Source organism: Vidua macroura, chromosome 11, assembly GCF_024509145.1.
Source record: "Vidua macroura isolate BioBank_ID:100142 chromosome 11, ASM2450914v1, whole genome shotgun sequence".
NCBI classification, from domain to species: domain Eukaryota; kingdom Metazoa; phylum Chordata; class Aves; order Passeriformes; family Viduidae; genus Vidua; species Vidua macroura.
In genome coordinates this window covers 21,473,810-21,500,599 of record NC_071581.1, presented here as the reverse complement: position 1 = coordinate 21,500,599, position 26,790 = coordinate 21,473,810, and the positions used below count along the sequence as shown (strand labels likewise).

Here is a 26,790-nt window from a genome sequence, read left to right as displayed (position 1 = left end):
TTAATCCTGCAGTTTTAGTTACAAGCCCCGAGTGGCGAGGATCCCAGCCGGCGGTGCCGAGCTATCTCTCACTGACAGCGGCTCCGTGTTGTGATTGCGGCAGTAATTAAAGGATGGAATACACCGCCTTTGTGGCGGCTCCCACCCCAGCCCAGCGGGGCCGCAGAGGTCAGCTCGAGGACAAAGCGGGGCGAGAGAACTGGGCCTTCACCAGCATCATCATCATCATCATCATCATCATCATCGTCAACTGCCATCACCATCACCAGCAGCATCATCATCATCGTCAACTGCCATCACCATCACCAGCATCATCATCATCATCATCATCATCATCATCATCATCAACTGCCATCACCATCACCAGCATCATCATCATCATCATCATCATCATCATCATCATCAACTGCCATCACCATCACCAGCATCATCATCATCATCATCATCAGCTGCCATCACCATTACCAGCATCATCATCATCATCATCATCATCATCATCAGCTGCCATCACCATCACCAGCATCATCATCATCATCAGCAGCATCATCATCAATCGCCATCACCATCACCAGCAGCATTATAATCATCATCATCATCATCAACTGCCATCACCATCACCAGCAGCATTATAATCATCATCATCATCAGCATCATCATCAACTGCCATCACCACCACCAGCATCATCATCATCATCATCAACTGTCATCACCATCACCAGCATCATCATCATCAATCACCATCACCATCACCAGCAGCATCATCATCATCATCAACTGCCATCACCATCACCAGCAACAGCTGCATCATCATCATCATCATCAACTGCCATTACCATCACCAGCATCATCATCATCAATCACCATCATCATCACCAGCAGCATCGCCATCACCAACACCGTCATCATCAAATGGGGATGTGCAAGATGGGCCCTTACCATCATCATCATCATCATCATCATCATCATCATCATCATCATCATCATCTGCCATCACCATCACCAGCAGCATCATCATCATCATCATCAATCACCATCGTCATCACCAGCAGCAGCTGCATCATCATCATCATCATCATCATCATCATCATCATCAACTGCCATTACCATCACCATCATCATCATCATCATCAACTGCCATCACTATCACCAGCATCACCATCATCATCATCATCATCAACTGCCATCACTATCACCAGCATCACCATCATCATCATCATCATCAACTGCCATCACTATCACCAGCATCATCATCATCATCATCATCACCATCAATCGCCATCGCCATCACCATCACCAGCAGCATCATCATCATCATCAATCACCATCATCATCACCAGCAGCATCGCCATCACCAACACTGTCATCAGGATGTGCAAAATGGGCCCTTACCAGCATCATCATCATCATCATCATCATCTGCCATTACCATCACCAGCATCATCATCATCATCAATCACCATCATCATCACCATCACCAGCAGCATCACCATCACCAACACCGCCATCATCACCATCATCATCAAATGGGGATCAGCAAAATGGGCCCTCACCAGCATCATCTTTGTCATCATCATCATCATCACCAGCAGCAGCAGCATCATCATCATCATTCCCATCACCAACACCATCATTATCACCATCATCATAAAATGGGGATGAGCAAAATGGGCCCTCACCAGCATCATCTTCATCATTATCAGCAGCGGCAGCATCATCATCATCACCATCGCCAACACCATCATCAATCACCATCATCATCATCACCAGCATCATCATCATCATCAGCATCACCATCAAATGGGGATGAACAAATGAGCCCTCACCATCTTCATCATCATCCTCATCATCATCATCAATTGGGGATGAGCAAACTGGGCTGCCACTATCATCATCATCATCATGGCCAAAACTGTCATCTTTGTCATTACCACCATCACAACATGAGCACACTGGGACGTCATCAGCACTATCATCACCATCACCATCATAAATTTGGGATGAGCAAACTGGGCTGTCACCATCGTCATCATCGCCATCATCATAAATTTGGGATGAGCAAACCGGGCTGTCACCAGCACTGTCACCATCGTCATCATCGCCATCATCAGAAACTGGGGATGAGCAAATTGGGCCATCACCATCATCATCACCACCACCACACCATCATAAATCTGGGATGAGCAAACTGGGCTGCTACCACCATCACCATCAAAAACGGGGAATGGTTAAACTGGGCCGTTATCATCACCATCATCGTCTCCATCACCATCACCGTGACCACCTTCACCACAATTGGTTGACCAAACTGGGCCATCAACACTTGGTGATGACCCAACCAGGTAACCCCATCACCATCACCAATTGATGATGACCAAACTGGACCACCACCATCACCAACTGACGATGATCGGATCAGGCTGTTGCCACTGCCAGCTGGTGATGACCAAACTGGGCTGCGACAGTCGCCAGTTCATGATGACCTAACTGTGCCATCCCCACCACCAGATGATGACCACCAAACCAGGCCACCAACGCCACCGTCACCTCGGGTTTTTCCCCTCAGGGACGAGACTCTCCTGCCAGGAGCAGCACTCGGATGAGATCTGTGAGGAAGAGGAGCTGCAGGAGCATCTTCGCTGTTGAGAAGCTCCAACACTTTGCAAACCATTGAGGTGGCAGCAGTGGCACCAAGGTGCTCCTCAGCCCCTTTACAGAGGACACCTCAAACATCCCACAAACATCACGCAGACAGGGAATTTCTGTGAAAATATTGGAATATATTTGAAAAGATTAATCATGGATGACTTTACAGTACCACCCCATATTTTTATCTCATACTTTATTTAACAATATTAAAGAGGCACTTTAAAAGCACACGGACAACATCATAAAACGGCGTTTCCTGCTCTCTCTCTGCTTCTCTGGACAAAATATCAAAATAAAAACTTTTGACAGAACACATTGCACCCAAGGTAAATTACCTACAATAGTTTTTTATACAATACAAAGAATTGTAAAGATACATATTAACAGAATAAAGCCTCTTTTTTTTTTTTTTTTTTCCTTTTAACTCTAAAACAAAACAAAAAAATCATTGCAGGACAGACGCAAAGTACTCTGACTGTTCATATCACATCAGTGCATTACTTCACCTCCTTGACTTGGGAGTATTTCAATAAAATCTTTCCATGTCCTCATTTGCACCTGAGATTTCTTTCTGGATCCAAAAGTTCGGTTGTAGAACGTGCTCGTTTAATGTGACGTAACCTTTTCGACACTATGGAGTACCAGCATAGAGGAGCTCTTTCCCTAAAGTTGTATTTTTCCCTAAGTTGTATTTTTCCCCTAAAGTTAATTTTTCTCCCTAAAGCTGAAAGTTTTTCCCCTCGAGTTGTCTTTTTTTTTTTCAAATTCTCTTTTCCTGCTCCCTTTTTTTGACAGATAATCGCTTCTCCCGACCAATTCCCTTCTTTTTTTTTTTTTTTTTTTTTCAATCAAGGAAGTCTGTATTCACATTACAAATGAAGAATAGCACCAGTAACTGCATAGTACAAGCGGATACCTATAGAGCCACTACGTCAATACAGTAAGAGAGTTTAGAAGTGATACCGTTGAGGGCACTCGGACAGTACCGGTTTTCGCTGCGGTAAATTGGCACAGTTTTCTCGTTGCACAAAAAAAACCAAAAAAAACCCAAAACACAAACAAAAAGAAAAAACACACACACGCACACGCACACACAAAAAAAAAAAAAAAAAACCAAACCAAAAAACCCCCCAAAAAATCCAAAAAACCCTAAAAAATCAGAGTTTGTCACAAGTGTCAAGGTGCAGTTTGCTCGCGGGGACGCTTCTCCTCCAGTCCCATCGTCTACAGTGGTCAAAGAGTGGCAGCATCCTCTGGAGGGCTCTGACAGCCCCAGAACCCCAGAGCTGGGTCGTTCTTCTCTTGACGATGTAGAAACAAAATTCTTAGGGATGGCTGTCAAAATATAGGACACTCGGGTCTTAATTTAATTTTTTAATTGTATCATCGCTTAGGCCAGCTCCCAATTAAATGAATTGTATGGGATTATTTGTGCAAAATCTTCAAAAAAAAAAAAAAAAATTTGCTTTCTACAGTGTACTGCACCTTATGAATAAGACGTCTACGGAATGAAGTTCATCTCTTCAAGTACTTTGTACAAAGATAACACAGACACAGACTCAAAAGGGTCTGAGATTTGCAAGTATCCTTATAACCTCAGCACTTCTGCAATAAAGCAATTGCTCTCGACGATTCAGTCTGCCCAAAGCGATTACAATTTCAGTTCATGAAAATCATCAGCAACATCAAAGTTCTAGCATTTGCATGATAAATCAGGTGAATTAAAGTAGATTAGTAGACACAAAGCAAACTATTTCACAGAGGCTGCAGTGCAAGTTCATTTAAGCTAGACAGAGAAATCATGCTACACAAACGAATTTAATGCTTTGATAATTTTTCCCTTGCAAACCCCATGAAAGCAGCTGAGGATCACCATAAGTCACTTCCATAAATTATTCTGAAGTATCTCTTCTTAAAGGAATTTTAAAGCTGGTTAATTTTTGCCCAAAGAGTTGGCTGAGCAGGTTGTTCTGGGACTCGGCGCTGCGGTAGCTGGCCGGGCCGGCCGCCTTGGCCCCACGGGCGGCGCGGGGGCCGTGCCAGGAGCCACGCGGGGACGGCGCTGGCCCCTTGGCCAACACCTGGTGGAGGCTCTTGCCCAGAATGGCCTTCCTGCGCTTCACGTCCCCGTTGGCGTGGCGGAGCTCCCCTTTCTTCTGATTGTAAGGGTCCAGGACCATCTTCTTCAGCTGGGGGCCCGTTCTGGGCTTGGGTCCCAGCTTGGTGCAGTGCGTGTCCCTCCTGCCGGGGGACAGGGCGGGCGCCTCGGCGTTGCTCCAGCTGCCACGTTTGAGCTCAGCGGTGCTCTCGCTCCTGGCCGGGCATGGTGGCCGGGCTTTCTTCTTCTTCCCGTCTCCTTCCATGTTCTCCCGCGAGCCGGAGCTGCTCCGGTGGCTCAAGGACTTGTGTTCTTTCCTCCTCTTGGGGTGAAGCTTGCCGGCGGCTCTGCCTGGCTCCGCGTGGCCGTGTCTCGTGGTGTTGCTGGCCGCCTCATCTCTGGGCTGGTGGCCGCTGGATTTGCCCGGGTTGCCGCCTTGGTCCTTGGCGTTAGCGCTACTGTCCTTAGCCTCGGGCACGGATTTCTCCTTCCCCGAGATGGGCTGCTGACCCTCCTCGGGGCTGCCCACACTGGGAGCAGCCTCGCTGCCCACGGTCTTCTTTGGTGGCGCTGAATCTTTGGAAGCTCTGTTGAGTGTGGGCGATGCTGTCCTGTCCTTTGGGGCCAGGGGCTGGTGGGCACCTTCTGGAGACACCGGCTTAGCCGCGCCCTCCCAGGCAGAGGCGTCACTGGCACTGGGGCTGCCCCATTTGGGGGTGTCCGTGGCTTGTGGAGACTCTGCCTTAGGGGAAGGAAGCTCTGAGACCTTCTTGGCAAGCTGGAGATAGGGGATCCCTTCCATGGCGTTGGTGTCTGCGCTGGGATTTTCCAGGATACAGGCCCCGTATTCATCTTTGTTGCCTGTGCTTGTTGTTTTATGGGCATCGGCACAGCCATGTTTCTGCGTCAGGAGGGGAGGGGACAGTTTTTGGTTGGTGGCCTGGTGACAAGCCAAGCCAGCAAGGTCCATGGGAAACTCAGGCGAGTCCAAGAAAGGAAGTGGCTTCCCATCAAAGGCTCCTTTCTCCAGCTCCTCGATGGACAGGCCAGCGATGTGGCCGAGCTCGGGGCTGCCTGCAGCAGCTGGCGGCAGAGATGGGGACAGGCAGGGCGGTGGTGGCAAGGGGTCAAACGGGGACTTCTCCATGTCTGCCAGGAGCTCAGAGAAGTCACCCACCAGGACTTCTGCTTTCACGGAGGGCTGGGGTGCTCCCAGGTCACCAGGTGCTGTTGGGAAGGAGTCAGTGGGAACCTGCAGGCTGGGGCTTCCAGCTTCTACCAGCTGAAGGTCACTCGTGGGGCCTAGGTGGGCTGGTGACCTGCGTGGGATTGAGCTGCCATGGTGAGCCACCTTCCGCTTCTTGCTCGGTGGCATTCCCTCCCGGAGAGATCCGTCCTCCTTCACCTTCTCCCTGCCCTCCCTGCAGGCAGCGCCAGGCCTCATGACCCCTCGGAATTTGAAGGTCTTGCTGCTGCCCGCCAGGTGCTTCTCCATGTGCCGGTCGTACTGCTCCTTCTTGGAGAAGGTGTAGTTGCACATGCTGCAGATGAAGGACTTCTTGATGACGTGCATGACGTCGGCGCAGAGCTCGCAGGCGTACAGGGTGGTGTGCTTGATCTCCTGCTCCTCCACCACGCCGTGCTCCTGGCTCAGGTGGCTCCGGAGCTCTTTGGTCTCCTGGTAGAACATGGGGCACTTGTGGCACAAGTAAATCTTCTGCAAGCTGTGCACGACCAAGTGCCGCTGGAGCTTGAAGGGTTTGGGGAACTGTTTGCCACAGTGATGGCAGTCCCGGGAAGGATCCTTGCAGTCTGGGTGCATGGGGACAGATTTTGGGGTGTTTTCACTTTTTGCCGTGTGCTCTGGAGATGGGCTGGAGGACGCTTTGGAGGAGCTGGGCGCAGGTGGCTTCACTTTGACACCGCTTTCCAAGGGGTCTTTCATCACCTTCTCCTGCTCAAGGGGCAACTCCTTGGGGCTCTTGCTCTCTCTGCTGACCCCATGCCGGCCGCTGGGGTCGCCGTGCCGGGAGGACCTGCTGGGCTTCCGACACATGATGGTGTTGAGGAAGTGGGTGACGGCGGCATTGTCCTCACCGAAGCAGCCCGGCAGGCCCATCACCGACTTCTGCGCCTGCCCCTTGCGCGCGAACTGCGTGGCGTGCTCCCGCAGGTGCTCGTTGTACATCCAGACGTCGGAGATCTCCTTCAGGCACATCCCGCACGCCCACAGCCCAGCTTTGTTCCTGGTGTGCTTCTCCTTCAGGTGGTCGCGGAGCTGCTCCCGGGAGCTGAATTTGCGCTGGACACACATGTAGCAGGTAGGAGGAGGGGAAGGGTTGTGGGAGAGCTTGTGGAAGTCCAGTTCCCCCAGGGTCAGGAACCACTGGAAGCAGACTTTGCATTTGTACTGCTTGTCTTTGGTTTTGATGGTTATGTCCCCGCGGTTTTTCCCCAATTTCCCATCTTCCACCTTGCTCCTGTGCTTGCCCGACCTTGGCTTCAAACTCACGGCGTTGTCCTCGCCATGGCCAGGAAGATCCTCGCAAGGGCTGAAGAAGCACATGTCTCTCATTTTCAGCTTTGCATTAAGCATCTCAATGTCGATGGTGTGAAATTCGGGGGAGTCCGAATCCCCATTATCTTTGCCATTGTAGGACTCCTCTGCCAGGTCGGGGGGCTCGGAGCTCGCTTCTTGGAGCGAGTGCTCATCCTCAAGGTCCATCAGAGGCTCAAACATGTCCTCGGCAGAGAGGCTTTCCCCCTCCTTCTCCAGACTGCCCCAGATGTTCAAGCTGGGAACGTTGTCCCCGTGGCTGTTTTGGCACAAGAAGGTCAGCATGTTGTCCTCCAGGTCAATGTCCTCCTTCCCTTGGTCGGTCTCCTCCTGGTCCAACCTCAGCTCGATGCTTTTAGATCCATCTGCAGCAGCATCTCCGCTCTTTGCCTTGCTGCCGTGACACATGTTCAGCATCAGGGCATCGTCAACGGAGATGGTCTCGTACTCGTGAGGGTCCTCCCTGGTGACACAGAAGGAGCTGGTGTCGCTGAGGTCAGAAGCCAGGCGGATGGTGAAGAGGTCGATGGCCCCCGCTGGCTGCAGGCTGACCTCGGGGACAGGTTTGGGTTTCTTGCTGCGTTTCCCATACACCCGCGTGCACTTCCTCCGGACAAACTGGTCGTCCCTGGGGAACAGCTGGGAGAAGGTGGAATCATCGTCGAAAAAGCTCTGGAGGTCTGAGGTGGCCGTGCTGTCCCCGCAGTGCTCCCTGCCTGGTGGCACATCTGCCTTCACCCACCGCTTTGGATCTGCAGGAGAGGGGCTGGTCCCCGGCGCGGTCTGCAGAGCACCATGCCCAGAAGCATTTTGGGTGGTTCCCAAATCGTGGTTCTCCAGCAGCAAAGCCCCTTTGCCAGGAGCTGTGGGACCCTGCAGGGCACCACTCCAGTTCCTGGTGTCACTGCCTGCCACAGGACTGTCCCCTGTCCCAGCATTCATGTCCTCTGTGCCATCAGCACCACGATGCTGCTCTGTGCCCACCTTGCCCCATCCCTTCGCCACTTGCTCCACAAACCCACTGATCCATTTTCTGCAAGCCTGCGTGTCTTCCACTGCATCTGGATCTTCCACCTCCCCAGGACAGGTGCCCGTGGCTGTCTCCTTGCTGACCATCTCCTTTAGAGACCCCATCCTGCTGCCCAGGTCTTCCTCCAGCTCGGCTGCACAAGAGGACTCTTTGGCTTTTTGGGAGTGCTGGGCTGCGCTGGTCCTGTTTTGCTTCTCTGTGGAGATGCAACCATCTGGCTCGTGCAAGCCCTCCATGATCCCGGGCAGGCTGGAGCTGAGGGCAGCAGGACCTGTGCTCTTCTCCAGCTCACAGGGACCATCGGGCTCATTCCTGCTGGGAAACACCTTCGTTTTCCTTCGCCTCACTTTCCTGTTGAGCTGCTTCTCAGAACTGCTCTTCCCCTCACCAGGATCTTTGCTTTGGCTCCTTCTGCCCTTTTCTCCCTTCCTGACCTGCCATCCCAAATCCAGCTTCCCAGACGCTGCCTCTCCCGACCCCCTCATCTCCGGGCGCGGTCCCTTTGCCTTCACCTCCCTCTGCAGGACGCGTGTGCGGTGCAGCTCCTGGGACATCTCCAAGGAGATCACGCTGAGGTCGCTGAGCACTCTGCTGACCACCTCCTGCATCTGCGTGCTGGGCTCTTTCTCCAGGTCTGCGAGTATTTTCTTGGGAACGCGTTCAACGGTGGAGGTCAGCGCCTGTGAGCTGCAGGTTTTGTCTTTGACCGACGCCTTCAGGCTCCTCCTGGGCACCTTTTGGGCTGCTTTTGATGTCTTGTGTGCAGGAATCAGAGGGGACCTGGGAGTCTTGCTGGGCTGTGGCAAACCACCGTTCTTCACCTGGTGCTTGACAGCTTTGTGCCTGGTCAGGCCGGGCTTGGACCGGAACGTGGCTGAGCAAATGTCACAGGTCACCGGGAGTCCATTGGGCTTTCTTCCTTTGTGGAGTTCATTTTGGGATGGGTCTGGAGTACTGCTGGGTGTGTAGTCCTCTCCTTGGCCCACGCTGTTTAACACACAACCCCCAGCTTCTGCAGCCCCATGGCTTTTGGATTTCTCCCCCTTTAAACTCTTTCCTTCACTCTCTGTGGTTTTGGAAAGAACAAGTCTCACCTCTGCTGCCCCTGAAAACTCATGGCCATTTAATTCAGCAGGACCAAGATCTCCAACCCTTGTAAGACCTCTGCTGATGGCAGCTGACATGTCCTGAACAGCAAAACCATTGCACAAAGCCTCTGGTTCACTTTGATGCTTGTTCCTGACATGGGAGCAGTTTTCAAGCTTGTTCTCTTGGTTCAGGTTGACCTCCCTTCCTTCCATGGGCAGGAGATCCGCTCTGGGCTGGGTTGGATAGTCCTGGGTTTCTGGAGGGGTGGAGTTAACGACTGTGTCTGTGATGGCACACCCTTGGTTTTCTTTAAAATCTGGCAGCACAGCACCGGTGTTTTCGGGGACCTCCTTCCCGACACCCTTTTGGTGGAAAGGTGGCGAGCAGGGAAGAGAACAGTCTTTCCCAGGAGGTTCCCGGGGACCACCCATCTCCAAGGCAGGGCCCACCAGAGCATCACCATGCAGCAGAGTGCAGGGTCTCACTGTCCCCTCTCTTCCAGGTGATTCATAGCTACCCAAAGCACCATCAGGGAGGTGATGAGGATGTTCCTCAGCCGCTTCCATCGGCACAGCCCCGCAGTGACGCAGCGAGGGAGGGAAGGCGGGTGCCCTTTCCCATGTCCCTTGCTCTGCTGGGCTCACGGTGTGATGGATGTGATGGCTGCTGGACTCGGGAAAACAACTCTTTGTGACAAATGAACTTGGTGTGGCAGGCAGGGAGGAGCCGTATTTCTTCTCATCCGAGAGCTGAGTGCCTAAACTGGGGACCTCTCCCCCCTCGGCCCCGCTGCTCTGCAAGCATTTGAGGTTGGAATATTTGGCTGGTGAGAGCAGGCTGGCTGGAGATTCATCTGTGTCATCACAGCCATTGAGGGACAACTTGACGTTCCCTTCTCTGGGAACATCTGCACTGACCGTGCTGGCTTTTATCTCTGTCCCCAAGCTGTGATCCTGGTGGAGCTCCCCCTCAGAGGGACCAAAGGGGCCGACAGGACTCGTGGGAGCACTGCCTGGGTGCTGCGCCCCCTTCCCTACCCAACTTCTTTCCAGCCTCTCCCCCTCTCCTCTGCCCAGCATTTCTTCCTCGAGCAAACCACGGCTGGGGTGGGATTGCTCATGTTTCCTAAATGCCAAGGTCGTTGTGTTGTTATCTCCCTCCTGCTCTTCCCTGAGCTGATCAGCTTTCCTTCCCTGCCCTGGCAGCGAGGTCACCGCGGTGCTGTTGGGTGGTGAGAGGTCATTACGCTCCTGGGAAACACCATCTGCAGGGATATTAATGTCCCTCGGCTCCGGGGCTTCATTTGCTAAGTGCTGCAGCTCTGTTACATTATTTTGCAGCTCCGGCTTTGCCAACGTGGATTGTTTTGCGTGGTAAGAGCCCTCTGCGTCCAACGCCTCCAGCTGCTCACATCCACTGGGAGAAAGCACCTCTTTCCCTGGAGCAGTGATATTTCCAGTGGGGAGATCCCCTTCCCCTTGGGTCTCATCTTCTCCTTCCAAGGCACCACTGCTCTGCTCCTGGTGCTCCGTCTGGACGCGGGTGGTGGCAGAGGGGTGGCTGGGAGCCAGCAGCCCGGGGAAGCACGGCATCAACAGCTCCTCCTCGTTGTTCTTCACCGTCCGGGCGACGAAGAGCTGGAGCTGCTGCAGGGGGTTGGCAGAGGTCTCCTGGGATGCCCCCATCATCTCCTGGGAAGGGCGGTTGCTCTCCTTGGGCACACTCAGCATCTCAAACAGCAGCACTTTGGGCTTGCTGGCTTTGTCACTGGCTCCAGGGCTTTGATAGGTGTTGGGACTCCTCCTCTCCTCCGTCTCCTCCACCAGCGCAGGCCCATCACCACCCCCTTTGAGATCCACAGCGTTTTTCACTGTTTTGGGGGGCTCAGTCCTGCTTAAGGTCTTTTCTTCTGTATCTGGGACCTCTTTGATGTGAGGTGAAAAGGCGAGATCCAAGGCTGGGGTGGGACCCTGCTGAAACCCAAACTGGGGTTTAGGGTTTGGAAGATGGGCATCCAACTTCTCCAGCTCCGCAGGATCAGTGTCTGCTTTCCCTGGCACAGGGAAGCCCTCGGCACCGCACTGGCATGGCAGGGATGGCAGGGGGTCTTTGGTTACTTCTGCTGCACCCACGGTCTCGGGGAACATGGTGTCAGTGACAACAGGAGGGCTTTTTGTCACAGGGCCGGTGTAGATGGGAGCCTCTGTTTGGTCAGCTGTGCTTGAGCCAGGTAGACTGCTGGAAGAAGACCCATTTTCCATCTTCCTGAGGTCTCTTTCCTCAGTGGCCGCAGCTCCCTGGAGCTGCTCACTGCTGTCTTTGGAGCAGAAATGGTTTGTGGCCAGCGGGGCTGGGTCGCACATCCCGGTTTCCAGCGAGCCCAGCTCCAGCGGGCACGGCCAGGGCTCCCTGGGTCTCTCGTAGCCCTCACGGGCTGTCACCATGTCTGGCTTCTCCCCTGCCAGCCTCTCCTCAACGCAGAGGCTCGATCTGCCCAGCTCACCTGCCAAAAACAGCCCTTTCTCCTGGCCTGCCTCTGGCTCTCCCTGGGACAGCACCGGGAACCGCTCGGCCCCCTGTGCTCGCAGGTGGACAGCCACGGATGGCTCGGATTTCTGGAGGGTGACGGACACCTCCGAGTCCAACTTGCTGGTTTGCAGTTGGCTTTCCAGCTCCGTGACCAAGCGCTTGATCTCCAGCTCGTCGTCTGAAATGTTGCCCATGAAGGTCACGTTGTAATCCGCGATCCTGTCTGGCAGCGGCAGGGAGAGCTGGCTGCCGGGGACAGCTCCTTCCTCGGGGAATTTCTTGGCTGGTGGCTTCTCCACGGAGAGGCTGTGGAACTGAGACATGTCTTCTGGCAGCATGGGAGCCACCTCCTCCATGAGGGACCAGTCTTTCTCTGGCAGGAAGGGTGGGTACGCTTGCTCGAAGGGCAGCGGCTTGCGGGGGCCGCTCCCGGGACAGGGGAACGCTGTCACGTATCCATCCTTGCCCTCGTACGGATCGAACTCGGAGACGGGCAGCTCGCCGAATATCGACGAGGAGTCAAAGCTGAGAGGGGAGGACACTTTGCCCTGCGGCATCTCCGTGGCAAAAGGGGAGATGCCGGAGTGTTTCTGCTCGAAGGAGCTGGCGCTGATGTCATCCCGGCACAGGTACACGTCATCCATGTGGGAGGAGCCCAGGGCTGGGGGCTTTGGGAAGAGGTTGTCCTCGTAGTGACCGGGAAGGCCTTTGGGGTCAAAAAACGCGTTGTCACCGCTGACATACGGATCGGGCGTCTTGGCAGCGAGCATCATTCCCACTGCATCCCCCCCGTAGGTGGGAGCTGGTGTGGGATAATCCTTCCGACCGTCACAGAGCCCCTGGCCCTTTCGGAATTTCATTCCTGCTTCCGAGCAGGTGGCACTCCCACGGCCAGGACTCGATTTGTTACCGCCGTGGGGTGGAGCAATCACCTCCTCTGTGTGGTATTTCAGCCCTTCACTTGGGAAAGGGGCAAACTGGTGCCTCTGGTGGTCCACGGTGAGCTCAGGAGAGCCCTGAGCCTGGAGGGTGGGTTCTCCTGCCTCACCTGGGAGCTTTGCTGCTCCTCTGGGCTCTTCCACCCCCTCCTTAGAGGTGAAGCTGGCAGGGTTCCGTCCTGGGGTGGCCGTGCCGAGCATTTGCCTCTCCTGGGGCTGCGGTGACGGCTCCTCCTTTGCACAGTCCATGGCAGCAACATCTGGTTCAGCACTCGGCCGTGTCCTGGAGCCTGCCAGCAAAGGTTTGGCTGAGCCAAATCTCCTGCTCCCCCTGGGAATGTCCTCTTTGCTCTCCTGGCTCGTCTTTGGGCTGCTGTGCTGGGGAGGGCTGAGGGGAGTCCTTGGCACACGGGCTGGGCTGCCCGAGCGCCTCCTCCTCTGAGTGCCACCCTTGTCACCAGCCCCACCAGGGCGGGGTGGGCTCGTGCCCATCTCTCTGGGCACGCTGTGGTTGCTGCCAGCAGAGGAGTGGCTGCTCCTCCTTCGGGCTCTGGCAGCACAATCCTCTTTCTCAGCATCCTCCTGACTCGGGACATCCCCGTCCTCCTGTGCCTCCCTTTTCTGACTGTCCCTTTTCCGGCTGTAGCTCCAGGCTGGGTCTTTCTCTCTGGCTCTCTCGCTTCTGCCCAGGCGTTTCTTGCTGAAGCTGTACTTGCTCCTCCCCACGAATGCCATGCCACGCTTCTTCCTGCCCCGGGGCTTGCTGCACTCTGCCCCCTCCTCATCCGAGTCGGACACGTAGTCGTATTCCCGCAGCCTGCCCTCCTTGGTGGCTGCCAGCGGCCTCTCGGTGGCCTGGGGCAACTGGGCCTGCTTGCTGCTCTTCACCTGCAGCTTGTGGAGCTTGTTCTTCTGCTGCACGATCTTGTGGATGAGCTCCTTGCTCCACGTCCCGCTTCGGGGCTTCCGCTTCTTCACGTCCTTCATGGAGAACCGCGGTGGCTTGGAGCTCTTGGTGGCGACGCCTGGCCCCACCTCACTCTTCATCAGAGGGTCTTGGCCGAGTTTCCTGGGATGCTTCTGGCTGGAGGTGCTGGCTGGTGGGATGCTGTTCTTCCTGCCCGCCCTCAGCCTGGCTGTCCTCTCTGATCCCTCTGCCGCGGGATCCGGCTCCTGCGGTGCCACCCTCCGTGCCACCCTCCCTTTGTGAAGGTGCCGCTTTCCTGGCCCTCTCTTCACCTGCTCCCCACCTGGCTGGTCATCTTCACAAAAACAGCCAGCCTTGGCCTCTCCTGCTGCCTTCTCCTCCGCTGCCTGCTTGGATTTGCTCTCTGAGGCCAGGCCTTCCTTGGCCTTGTGGGCCATCCCCCCGGCAGCCGCCTTCACGCCCGGCAGCTCCTCATCAGCGAACACGTCGATGAAGCTGCTGTCGATCTCCGGGTTATCCGACTGGTATCCCAGGCCGTTGAGCGCCTCGGTGATCAGGCTGTCCAGCTTGGCATCGTCGATGTCCAGGTCGGAGGCGCTGAGCGGGAGGGAGCTGGCGGCCAGGCCGTGGAAGAGGCCGCCCTTCAGAGCATCCTCCTTGCCCTCACTTTTGCCTTCCCCGTCCAGCAAGAAGTCGTCGCTCTTGTTTAATGCCAACAGATGTCCCTGGGGGTCTGGAGAGAGCGCCAGGGGTCTGGGAGGCTCCGGCGGGAGCGCTTTCCGCCCCTCGGCTGCCCGGGGAGCGTCCTTGGGCTCTGCCTGGGCAGCGGGCTGGGAGGCGCAGAACTGGCGGTGCTGCAGGAACGAGGACAGGTTGCTGTAGTTCTGGTCACACTGTCTGCAGGTCAGCAGCACGTCCAGCTGGTCCAGGCTGGCACTGCTCAGGGAGGTGGCCAGCAGGTGATGGGAGGAGTAGGGAGGCGGAGGCTGCTCCCCATCCAGCCCCTCCGAGCAGCCTTTGGCCGCCTCCCCGCCGGGTTTGTGGAACGGGCTGCCCGGGGCACATTTCAGGAGGCTGTCGTCTTTCAGAGCATCCGCAGGGAAGACGAAGGACTTGACAGAGTCCGGGGGGTGGTAGTGAAGCGAGCTGGGACTCAGAACCTCGGAGGGGTGGAAGGCTTTGTTGGCATCCTTGGCATGGCAGAGGTGCTGGAAGAAGGGCGAGGGGGTCAGCGCTCCGGACATCTGGCTGTCCTCGAAGCCGGGGTTGAGTGGGCTGCTGGACACGGGGGACAGCGACGAGCAGGTGCTGCCACACGTGGGGTTGGGGACAGGGGACGGCAGCGGGGACTCGCAAGGGGAGGCAGCTGCCAAGGCTGACGGTGGCAGGACCAGCCCTGAGCCTGACGAGCTCCTTGAGGGAGGAGGAGGAGGAGCTGCTTGAGCAATACTGTAGAACAGGGCTTTGCTTCTCGAGTCGCAGGCAGGAGACCCTGGTTCCTTCCCACTCTCAAAGGAAAAAGCTCCCGTCACGCTGGGATCTCCCCTCTGCAGGCTCTCTCCCGATAGCAGCTTTTTGCTGTGATACCCCGGAGAATTGTTTATGGGGGGCCCTTTCTGGGCTTTCCCGCTGCCCTGCCAGTCCGACGTGCCCAGGGGGAAGGGGAGCTTCTGGCTGCTGATGTGTCTCGACAGCTCCAGCCTGTTGGCACCGGGCACTGCAGAAGGGAGGTGCATCTGCTGCCAAGGCAGCCTGGCATTTTTCTGCCTGTGCTGCCTCTGCTCGGGGCCAGACTGGCACTCGAATGAGAACTGGTTTCCAACAGGGTTTGAATAAGGTGCTGAATTCTGGTCCATGGGAGAAAACGCCTTCGTGGCACCTTCCCAAGCTTGCACAAGCCTGGGGTGGGTGGGTGCCGCAGTGGGAACGCTCGTCTCGAAAGGCACGGCTCCCGCGCCGCTGCTGCCCGCGGGGGAGCTGCAATAGGCCTTGCTCTGAAAGTGCACTTGGGACAGGGAGTTTGGTGGCACGGTCCTTCTCAGGGGGCTGCTCTGCACCAGCAGCCGCGGGCTGGGGACGCCGTCCTTGGCCGAGGCTTGCCTCTTCCCCACCGGCTTTGGCATGGTAGGCGAGTGTAAACTAGACGGAAAAACAGCTTGGTTTTCTTGGAAAGTGCTTGGGTTTTGGTCGATAGCACCAGACGACGGGAGAGCACCAGTGGGGTCGGCGGGATGCTCGGCCCTGCCCTTGCAGCAGGGCAAGGGGCCGTGGTGCAGGGCCGGCGGCGGCGGCGGGTGCAGGAAGGGCGGCGGCGGCGGAGGAGGGGGCACGGGCAGCCCGTACAGCCGCCCCTCGGGGGACACGCTCTCGTAGGAGCCCCCGCCCAGCGGCTCCTCTGGCCACTCTCTGGGCGACGAGTGGAAGGCGAAGGCGCCGGGAGCCAGCTGGGCGGTGGCGGCGATTCCCACGTCCAGGTACTCCTGGCTGCCCGCGCTGCTGCGGAACGGCTCCTTCCCCGCCTCGTGCAGCAGCTGGAAGGGGAACTGGCACGGCAAAGCCCCCAGGCCGTGCACAGCGGCTTTGCCACCCTCGGAGAAAGAGCTGGGCTTCTGCACCGAGATCCCGTAGGTAGCACCGGCAAAGCTCTTCTCCGGGGAAGGCCACGACTCGGCCCGGTTTGCCTGGAACTCTAAATAATGTAGCTGCCCATGGGTGCCGGGGCTCTTGAGGGGGATGCCGGCGGCGGGGGGCTGCCCCTTGGGGCCGAGGGAGGGGCCGGGCTGTGAGGTATAACTGGCGGGGGTCCGGCCGCCGCCGGCGTCGGGGAAGCAGCGGCCGAAGCCGATTTCTTCCGGCCGGTGCTCGGCGTCGCGCTGGGGGATGCTGGGCACGTGGAAGCGGTAGCTGCCGGCCGCGGGGGTCACCTCCGGCTTCTTCGGGGGCGTCACCTTCTGCTGCGGGTAGGCGATGCCGATGGTGGGGCTGGGCCGGGTGCCGGCGATGCTGAGCCGGTAGAGCTGCTGGTGGCCCCGCTCGCCCTTCCCCGAGCGCCGGCTGCGCTCCCGGGCTCGCCCCTTCCCCGGCGGGGACAGCGGGCTGCCCTTGACCTCTCCCCAGGCGCTGTCATTGCCGAACTTGGGCTTGCACTGGAGGGATTTGAAGTCGATCTTCCCCGCTTGCTGCGGCCGGATCACGGCTTCCCGCTGGCTGTGGGGCTCCTTGTCCTTGGGGCCGGGGAAGGGGGATGTCCCCTCCCCGCCCAGCGCCCTCCCATCCTTGTCCCCGCAGCCTTCGCAGCCGAAGTCCTTGTCGGGCTCTTTGGGGCCGGCCTCAGTATCGCCGATGGTGTAAACATGCTGGGTCTCTCCAGTCATGATACCGAGGAGGGGACAAGGCTACAGAGCCCCGCTGTCCCGTCCCGCTGCGAGCTGCCGTGCCCCCGTCACGGGCATGGTCCTCCGCCGATGGGCACCGGCGCGGGCAGAGGGGCAGCAGCTCCCCGGGGCCGGGCTGCGGGCGGGTCCCGAGGGCCGGCGGGGCTCTGCCGCATCCTTCAGACCTGCAGCGAACAGGAGAGAAGAGGGGAAGGCTGGGGGTCAGTCAGGGAAGGGGCCAGAGGAGGCACGGGGGAGATTTTGGCCCCTTTTCTTGGACTGCGGTTGGAGGAGGGGGCATCGCAACCCCCCCCGGGGTGAAGCCCTGCAGCTTCGGGCTCTTCAAAGGATGCTCAGAGCAGTTCACCTCTGGCAAAAGCTGCTGAGGAAGCACTTTTTTTTTTTTTTTTTCCTCCCGGGAAAGCTATTTCTGGGTTACTTCTTAGCAACATAAGCAGAAAAAGATGACAGAAGAGCTCCACCTACGGATTAGTGGGAAGGGCTGTCGGGATGGGCTGGGAGAGGCATCCTGGGAAGGGCTCTCTGTCCCCATGTCCCCGAGTGCCCGTGTCCCCGTGTGCCTGTGTCCTCATGCTCCCGGTGTCCCCAGGTCCCCGCTGCTGGAGGGAAGATGAAGGGAAAGGTTTTTGCTCCGTCGCTTTCCCCCTGGAGCTGCCCTTCATCGCTCTGAAATCCTTGCAGAAAGGACTTCACCACCCTCCCTGCGAATTGCCCTGGAAATGTTAGATGTTATTAAGGAGGCAAAACCAGAAAAGCTGAGTCCCGAATTTCCCAGCTGATTTTACAACCCAGACCTCGGGGCGTTTTAAAAGGCGCCACCAGGATTTTACATGAAGAAGGTTTTAATAAAAAGAAGGGTAAAGTTTTGCTTTAAAGAGTCTTTTTTTTTTTTTTTTTTTAAAGAGAAGTCTGCTGGAAACAGTGAGGGTTTTTTTCTCCTCCCTCGCTGGAAATGTTTCTTTACCGTCTGCTGCAGTGGGTCAAGGCACGGCACTGCTGGGAGGGGGTGAGGAGCAGGAAATCCAGTTTATTCCTCTCCTTCTGGGTGTAATTCCCACAAATCCCAACCCCACCGGGTTCGCCCATCCTGCCCTGGAGTGACCTGAGCACGGAAGATTTTCCAAGGAAAACGGGAGCACCCTGCATCTCTCTAGGACCTCACCTCTCCATTCCCACCTGGAACCTGTGGTGATGAGCACCCAGCACCCCCAGCGCTGCATTAATAACAATACTCGGGGTAGAGAGGGGCGGCTGCACCCCCCCCATCGCTGCTGCAGGGATGCAGCACTGCTCCCCTCTCCGGTTCGAGCTGCCAGGCCTGAATTCCTCCCCAGTTTCACACCCCGCCGAGTGAAACGGATCCGGGGCCGATAGGGTCGGAGCCGAGCGTGCCGGCTCCGCGGCCAAAGCTCACACGCGGCCCTTTGGCACAAAGGGCTCTGCTGGGAAAACAATGCCCCACTTATGCCTCAGCCAGCCACAACTCCAGAGCCCGCTCGCTGCTGTTTAAATTTGCAAAGGCTCCTTGCCAAGATAAAATACCCAAGGCCAGCGCTCGCTACATTATCACAGTCGGGCTTTTCAGCCACATAAAGGAGCCCTTTTTTTTTGTTTTTTTTTTGGTTTTTTTTTTTTTTGCGAGGGAAAAGCTGGTCGGTGTGGCTGGAAAGCTGCAGGATTTGCACGGCAAGGGCTGAGGGGGGCCGTGCTGAGCGCCAGGAGACACAAACATCCTGCTCCCTGCGCTGGCAGAGGGATGGGGATGGGGACAGCAGGGCTGGTGGCACGCAGGGCTGTCCCACTGCCGATGGCACCCGCGTCCTGCTGGAGGTGGCAGAGCCTGGGCAGGAAATGGGTGTGGATTTACTCCATGCAAATCACGGATGGTGCACAGGTATAAGGGCAAGGTGTAAATTAGGGATTTGCTCGCCAAAATCTCCCTGCCAAGGCTTGGGGGTCCCCTGTCCCTGCCTGGGGGTCCCTCCTGCTGGCTGTGGCCACGGGGCATCGCTCCGAGGTGGCCCGGCAGCCCCGGGAGCAGGGAAATCCGGGGCCTCATGCGGCTCCGATGGGGCAATCGATAAGGAAGGCTGGGCGTGTTGATTTAAAGCGATATTGCCCAGGCAGCTCCCGCATCCATCCCCCGAAGGGTCACGGATCTGCCACAGGCACAGTTCACCCCCCGTGGGATGGAAATCCAGGAAAAAAAAAGGAAAACTGGGACTATTCCATCTGGATTTTACAGCCCCAGCCTGCCCTCAGCACCAGGCTCCTCCATGGGTTAGCACTGGCATCACTCCTTGGATTTTGACATTTCAGCTCCTGGAAGAGGAGGTGGAAAGGGATGGAACGGAGGCAAAGGGAGTTTGGCTTTTTTAAAACGCACTGTGATTACTGCCAGGCTGGCTGGCTGCAGGCAGAGCCATCCCCCACCTGCGGGGGGCTTGGAGCATCCTCCCTGTGCTGGGGCCCCCCACAGCCTCCTGCAGCCCCTGGGGGACAGGGGACACGGCCAGCGGCGGTGGCAGCAGCCTGGCTGGCACGGAGAGCCGTGCCTGGCGCTCTCTTGGCCGGGCAGGTCCCGTCCTGCCGGGAGCCCAGCGTGCCAGACGGGTTGTGATTCACCGCCCGGTGCCTCCGGAGCTCGCCGTGCCCGCGGGGCAGGGCTGAGCTGAGGGTCCCCGAGCACCCCAGAGCTTCCCAATCCCCCCCCCCCCCCCGCAGGCTGCAAACCCCGGGGGGAACCACAGCACCCCCAGCACGGAGAAAGGATCCTTCCCACGGGAGAAAAGCTGAGATCCCACCAGCGGCTCATGTGGGACACCCTGCAGGGACCACGCCGTGGGGAGGGGACCGCCAGGTGCCCACCACGGGACAGGGGAAGGATGTGCCCAGGGCAAACCCCCACTCTGGTGGACAGAACGGCTGTGTGAGCAGGGAAAAAAAGCCAAACATCCCACAAGGAAACGGCAATTGCTCCTTCCCATGGCAGGCACAGCGGGGACGGCCTCGGCGGGGTCTGGCAGAGCCGGGCTCAGCGCTGGGCTCGGCCTCTCCCCTGCCTGACCTTGGCGAGTCGGTTACTCGCGGTGACTCAGCTCCATCTGGAAATCAGCCCGATAACGCTCCCCCCGCTTATCTATCGCTCCTGTATCGCCTGAGCTGATTAGGCGGGCAGGGACTGTTCCTGCTCTGCCTCTGGACGGTGCCCAGGGCAGCCCTGCTGGGGCTGGCACACGTGCAGGGGGTCGGGGAGAGGGGCTCTGCTCGGGGGCTCCGCTTGAGGTTTGGTCCAGGTGAGCTCAGAGGCTCCAAGGGGAACAAACCAGGCCGGGATGGGTCCCTGTGACAGGGACAGCACCCAGGGAGTGGCTGGAGCCGTGCCAGGGCAGGTTTAGGTTGGATCTCAGGGAAAGGTTCTTCCCCCAGAGGGTGCTGGCACTGCCCAGGCTCCTGAGGGAATGGGCACAGCCCCGAGGCTGCCAGAGCTCCAGGAGAGTCTCAGGGATACTCTCAGGGATGCCCAGGGTGGGGCTGTTGGGGTGTCTGTGCAGGGCTGGGGTTGGATTGATGATCCTTGTGGGTCCCTCCCAGCTCAGGACATTCCCTGGTTCCATGGAGCTGCTGCTGTCTCAGCCAGGAGTTGTGGCAGTGCAGCTCAGGGATCAGGGACAGGCGTGGGAGTGGGTGGCTGGAAAATCTCAGGATGCCAGCTGGGTGGCAACTGCCCGGGCACTGCCCTTCGCTGTGCTGGTGGGAGGGAGATGGGTGGGGGCAGCATTCCAGGGCCTCAAGGAGAGCTGGAGAGGGACTGGGGACAAGGGATGGAGGGACAGGACACAGGGAATGGCTCCCACTGCCAGAGGGCAGGGCTGGATGGGATATTGGGAATTGGGAATTGTTCCCTGTGAGGGGGCTGAGGCCCTGGCACAGGTGCCCAGAGCAGCTGGGGCTGCCCCTGGATCCCTGGCAGTGCCCAAGGCCACACTGGATGGGGCTTGGAGCACCCTGGGATAGGGGAAGGTGTCCCTGCCGTGGCAGGGGTGGAAGAGTTTTAAGGTCCCTCCCAACCCAAACAATCCTGGGATTCCACGAGGGGATCCCACACAGAACCCCCTGGCTCTGTGGGCTTTCAGTGGCTTCATGTGGCACGAGGGTGACTCTGAACACACTTTATCCCCAAAAAGAGGCTTTTAACCCCTGCCTAAAGGATTGAAATCTCACCCAGATGGATCGATCCCACCCAGCATGGCTTTGTCTGGAGCTGGGAAAAATCCCTTCCCTTCTGAACTGGCCCCTTCTCCAGACCCTTTAAGCTCCCTCCCTCTTGCCATTGAGCAGCTGCAGGGCCAGAGAAGGTCCCCGAGTATCCCTGCAGCCAGAGGCATTCCCAGAGCCCATCTGGGCTGGGGAGGAGAGTCTGCCTCCCAAAAATAGCCTCTGAGCCCGTGCTGTCAGCTGGCCCCTACCTTGGCACCCTCCGTGCTCAGCTACTGCCGGGTCTCACTTTCACCTCCCATGAAAAATGAATTTCTTGGCTGCAAAGGAAAGAGAAAAATATGTCAGGAATCTGTGCTTGGCTTGGCTGTGGTGCTGCGGCACTCAGCGCCAAAAGGGGGGGATTCCACCCCAAAATTCCCATCCTGGTCACGCCCAGGTGGGTCCCCCAGGCGGGTGGCTTTGACTGGGTGCCGTGGGAATGAGGGAATGCAGGAGATGGATCCCATCTCCCCCTCTGCTGCATCCCTGCAGAGCTGATGCCTTTGGGGTGCATCCTATCCATGAGCCTGAGAGGCAGGAAATGATGGAGCAGGAGGAGGAGCAGGAGGAAAGGGGAACTGAGGGTGGCCAAAGCCCAGCCCTGGGCACGCTCTGGGCACAGGGAGCTGCCAACCTCTCCCAGCTGTGCCTGATCCTGGCCCTGCCATTCCCAGCCCTCCCTGCCCCCCCGAGGGAGCTTTTCCCCAGGTTTGGGGAAATGTGGGGATTTTAAGGGCTCGCTGTTCCCTCCCTGCCAGCCCCAGCTCCGGCCTGGAGCTGACCCCTGCTCGAAGAAGGAAACATGGATCACATCCCGACACATCACGGCCTCCTCTGTTAAGCCGTGTCCCAGGCAGACAGAGAAAAGCAGGATCAGGGCTCTGCCTCCTGCCAGGACACGAGGCAGCAGCGGGAGCATCACATCCAGGGGGATGGGACACCTTCCATGCCAGCCCCGGGCCCTGCTCGTCCCCAGGGAGGGGAGCTGGGAGTGGGGACTGCAGCTGCTCCAAAGGGACAGAAAAACTGGGGGATCCCCTGGGGAGAAACCACAGAGGGAAGGAGACAAGTCTTGGCGCTGAGAGCTTGAAAAGGACCTTGGAAGAGAGGCTGGGAAAGATTTTGGGGATGCAGACACACAGAGGGACACACACAGGTACAAAGGGACACATGGACACGGTCCTGGATGTTCTGCTCTGGCTGTGTTGGTGCAAGAAGCGTTTTCCAGCGGGTTTTTCTGGCCCAGGGAAGTTGGAAGGTTGTTCAGAAATTTTCTTTCCTGCTCACGATGCTGCAGAATTGATTTGCTGGGTCTGAGCAGCTCTGAATTTCCAGACTTGCACTGGGGATACAGATTTTGCAAAGAGTCCTAACCTTTCCTCGCTTGTCATGCACAATCACGGAGCAGGAGGAGGAGGAGGAGGAGGAGGAGGAGGAGAGGATGAGCCTGGCAGCTCTCGGGACACCCCACGGGATGTAGGGGTGTCACCAGCTGGTGTCACCAGCCACTGTCTCGGCTCCATGCCCAGAGTCCCTTCCCAGCCCCGAGGCGCTTCCAGAGGAGGTTGCACGTCTGGGATGCGGCAGGAGGAGGTGGCTGGGCTGGGGGAGAGGAGGTGACACCAGACGGGGCCCAGCCCCAGCTGGAGGCCATCCCCACCCCCGGCATGGCTGGCTCAGGGTGGGCTGGCAGTCCCCTGCTCCCGGAGCTGGCTCCAGCCCCCTCCCATCGCTGGCCAGCGGCGCTTCCCCAAAGGAAAAGGGATGGCTGCAGACAGGGAGAGGGGAGGCTCTCCCGGGGGTCAGCTCTGCTTCTCCTCACCCATCACGGGGCAGGAAAATCAGCTGGGATGCGCCAGGCGGGGCTGGGAGCTGCCAGGTGCGAGCCACTCCAGGGAAATCCGGGTTGGATCCACGCATCCTCCCGCGGGAGCAAGGGCAGAGGCAGGAGCTGCATCCTCCTGTGCTGCTTCCCAGCGAGAGGCAGCTCCCACAACCCCCAAATAAGGGCTGCTGTGTTTTGGGGCTCTTCAGAGCATCTGCATCCCTAAAAACCCAGAGGCCTGGGACACCTGAGACCCCCCGAGCCCGAGGCTGTGCTGGGTTTAATCTCCCTGGGGATCAGCAGCGGGGCTGGGGCTGACAGCAGCATCTTTGTGGGGCTGGAATAAAGCCTGACTTCTTCTGCCATTTATTTAAGGAATATTAATCTTTCATTTTCCTTCTAAATGCTCCTGTTTGCTAAGGACCTATCTGTTACCTAAGTGCTCCGATAAATCTTCGAAGGTAAAATTACATGTTAGATGCTGCCAGAAGGGTACATTTAAGAATACTTCCTAAATTATCAACTGCATTAATCTTAATTACTTGGGTAAAAGTAGAGTCTGGCATTAGGGTGGACTAAATTGAGCGGGTGTTTGTTTGTCTTTATCATACCACATATTTGAGATCATTTAACAGAGCTCAGATAAAAGGGGCAGCCAGGGGCAGAGCAGCTGCCTCGTGGAAATGATGGCTCCGGGTGACAAAGAGCAGCTGGGAGGGGACCCTGGGGTCCCTGAGATGGCAGAACCTGCCTGGAGCAGGTGGAACCCCGGCAAAAATGTCCCAAAAATGCAAACGAACTCCTCAGACACCAGGCTGGGTGATGAAAGAGCTTTACAGAGCATGGAGGGGCAGGATGGGGAACGGCTTTAAACTGGGAAAGAGGAGGTTTAGATGGGATATTGAGAAGGAATTCTTGGCTGGGAGGGCAGGGAGGGACAGGGATGGAATTCCCAGAGCAGCTGTGGCTGCCCCTGGATCCCTGGCAGTGCCCAAGGCCAGGCTGGACAGGGCTTGGAGCAGCCTGGGATGGTGGAAGACAAGGGGTGGAATGAGATGGGCTTTAAGATCCGTTCCAACCCAGACCATTCCAGGATTCCCTGATAAACTTGGAGGCTTTGGTGTCCCTCGGGGCGCTGGGGCAGTGCAGGGCTCTGGGAGCAGCTCATCCCCTGGTGATCAGCCCTTGTCCTGCTGGGCACAGCCAGAGCAGGAGGCACCACGTCCCTCTGTCCAAGGTTTTCCCAAATTTTCCTGCTTATTTGGACAAGGGTAACGTGCCTGAGCGGGCCCTGGCTCTGAGATGAGCACATCCCTCAGTGTTTGAGGGCCCAGAACTGAAATGAAGCAGGGCTTGAAGTGCTCCCTTTCCCTGGGCCTTGCACAGGTATGAAACATTCCTGATGGGAAATGCCCCCGTCCCCAGGGCTGCCTGACCTGGGCACACTCCTTATCCAAGAGGGAATTTGCTGAAGCCAAAAGGGAGGGTTTTCTTCTCTCTGGTTCACTTTTGTTTTAAATGTGAGGAAAATTTGTCCCTGGACACCCCTGTGCAGGGGAGCTGCTGGCAGGAGGGGAGAAATTATTCCGTGCCGCTGGAGATGGGGATAAAGGATGGATTTGGGAGAAGGGGAGCTCAGAGGCCACACCAGGACCACCCACATCCCCAGCTGACTCCTGGGCACCACCAGGGCATGACCAATGTCCTGTGATCCCACATTCCCTCACCCACTATCCCAGGATCAGGCCCCGCTCCGCATTTCCCTCCCGTGACCCCCAAAAAAGGCAGAAAAAGGCCAAAAATCCCAGGCAATGACAGCATTCCCAGGCCAGTCTCACATTTCCTTCCTCCCAGCAGAGCCTGGGTCTGCTCCAAGCTCCCCAGCCCTGGTCAAACGGGGACAGGAAACCCGAGAGCCACGAGCACATCCCGGGATTTTCACCCCAGCCCCATTTAGCTCCGGGTCCTTTTGGCATCCCGCTCCTCAGGGGTGGGGGTGGTTCTGCCTTTGGGCACACACAGATCACTGACAGAAATTAATTGGCTGCCTGCAATTAAACATCCCAGGCTTCAGCTGGGGTCGGGGCATGAATGGGATCACAAATCCAGACATTCCTTTGGATGCTGTGAGCCCCTGGAGTGGGAGAGGGGCAGAGGGAGTCACTTCCCTGCAGGTCCTGCTGTTCCCAGGGACACGATCCCAGCTGAGCCCTGGCGGGCACAGAGGGATCAGCAGAACCAGGGCAGGGAAATCCCGGTGCTCCCCCCAAAACTGCTCTGGCTGAAGGGATCCAGAGGGCCAGAGGCCTGGACACAGCTGGAATTGGGCTGATGGAGGGGCAGGATCTCACCTGGGGCTTGGATGGACCATGGGAAGCACAAGGACCACGGAAAGCCCAAGATCCGTAAGTGCCACAAGGACCACGGGAAGAACAAGGACACCAAGGATGACACAAGGGCCATGGGAAGCACAAGGATTCTTGGTGGCACCAGGATCTTGGGTGTCACAAGGACCACAGGAAGCACAAGATCCACAGATGGCACAAGGACCATGAGAGGCACAAGAACAATGGGAAGAACACAATCCATAGGTGGCACAAGGACCATGGGAAGAACAAAGACCATGGATGGCACAAGGACCACGGGAAAAACAAGATCCAAGGACCACAGATGGCACAAGGATCATGGGAAGAACAAGATCCATACGTGTCACAAGGACCACGGGAAGAACAAAGACCATGGATGGCACAGGGACCACGGGAAAAACAAGATCCAAGGACCACAGATGGCACAAAGACCACAGGAAGCACAAGAACAATGGGAAGAACACAATCCATAGGTGGCACAAGGACCATGGATAGCACAAGGACCATGGGAAGCACAAGATCCAAAGACCACAGATGGCACAAGGATCATGGGAAGAACAAGGACCATGGATGGCACAAGGACCACAGGAAACACAAGATCCAAGGACCACGGATGGCACAAGGACCATGGGAAGAACACGATCCACAGGTGGCACAAGGACCATGGATGGCACAAGGACCACAGATGGCACAAGGATCATGGATGGCACAGGGACCACAGGAAACACAAGATCCAAGGACCACGGATGGCACAAGAACAATGGGAAGAACAGGATCCACAGGTGGCACAAGGATCATGGACAGCACAAGGACCATGGATGGCACAAGGACCACCACAGCACGGACCAGCAGCCCCAGCATGGATGCTCTGAGCCCAGCCACCCAACTGGTTTGGATGACCCTGTCACCCCAGGATCCCGGGATGAGGCACAGCCAGAGCCCATCCCTGCAGACTCAGATCCCTCCCGTCCATCCCAACGCTGCCCCAGAAAGTCAGGATGCTCCCGTCCAGCCTGAACCAGTTCCCACAGGATCTGATAGGAGGAGACTGCTGCCAGATTTGGGGGCTTTTAAGCTGTCAACTTTCTTATAATTATTAGCAATGTTTTCAATCAGTTCTCCTCTGAAA

General features: G+C 57.3%; 1 protein-coding gene across 1 annotated transcript; it reads right to left on the bottom strand.

Moving 5' to 3' along the window:
- Positions 1-2,756: 2,756 nt before the first annotated feature.
- On the bottom strand, positions 2,757-17,189 carry ZNF469 (zinc finger protein 469). The gene is made up of 2 exons (XM_053987062.1): positions 10,153-17,189; positions 2,757-9,861 (listed from the first exon to the last, which is right to left on the bottom strand). Exons 1-2 carry the CDS (start codon positions 17,187-17,189, stop codon positions 4,539-4,541), a joined length of 12,360 nt encoding a protein of 4,119 aa, XP_053843037.1. The 3' UTR covers positions 2,757-4,538.
- Between the last annotated feature and the right edge of the window lie 9,601 nt (positions 17,190-26,790).

Bases quoted from the DNA above. Each gene is read 5' to 3' on its own strand.
- ZNF469 (XM_053987062.1), bottom strand. From the start codon at position 17,189: ATGACTGGAGAGACCCAGCATGTTTACACCATCGGCGATACTGAGGCC. The intron at 9,862-10,152 runs ATACGGCTCCTC...TCTGGTGGGCCC, and splicing joins CAGCTCTCGGATGAGAAGAA to TGCCTTGGAGATGGGTGGTC.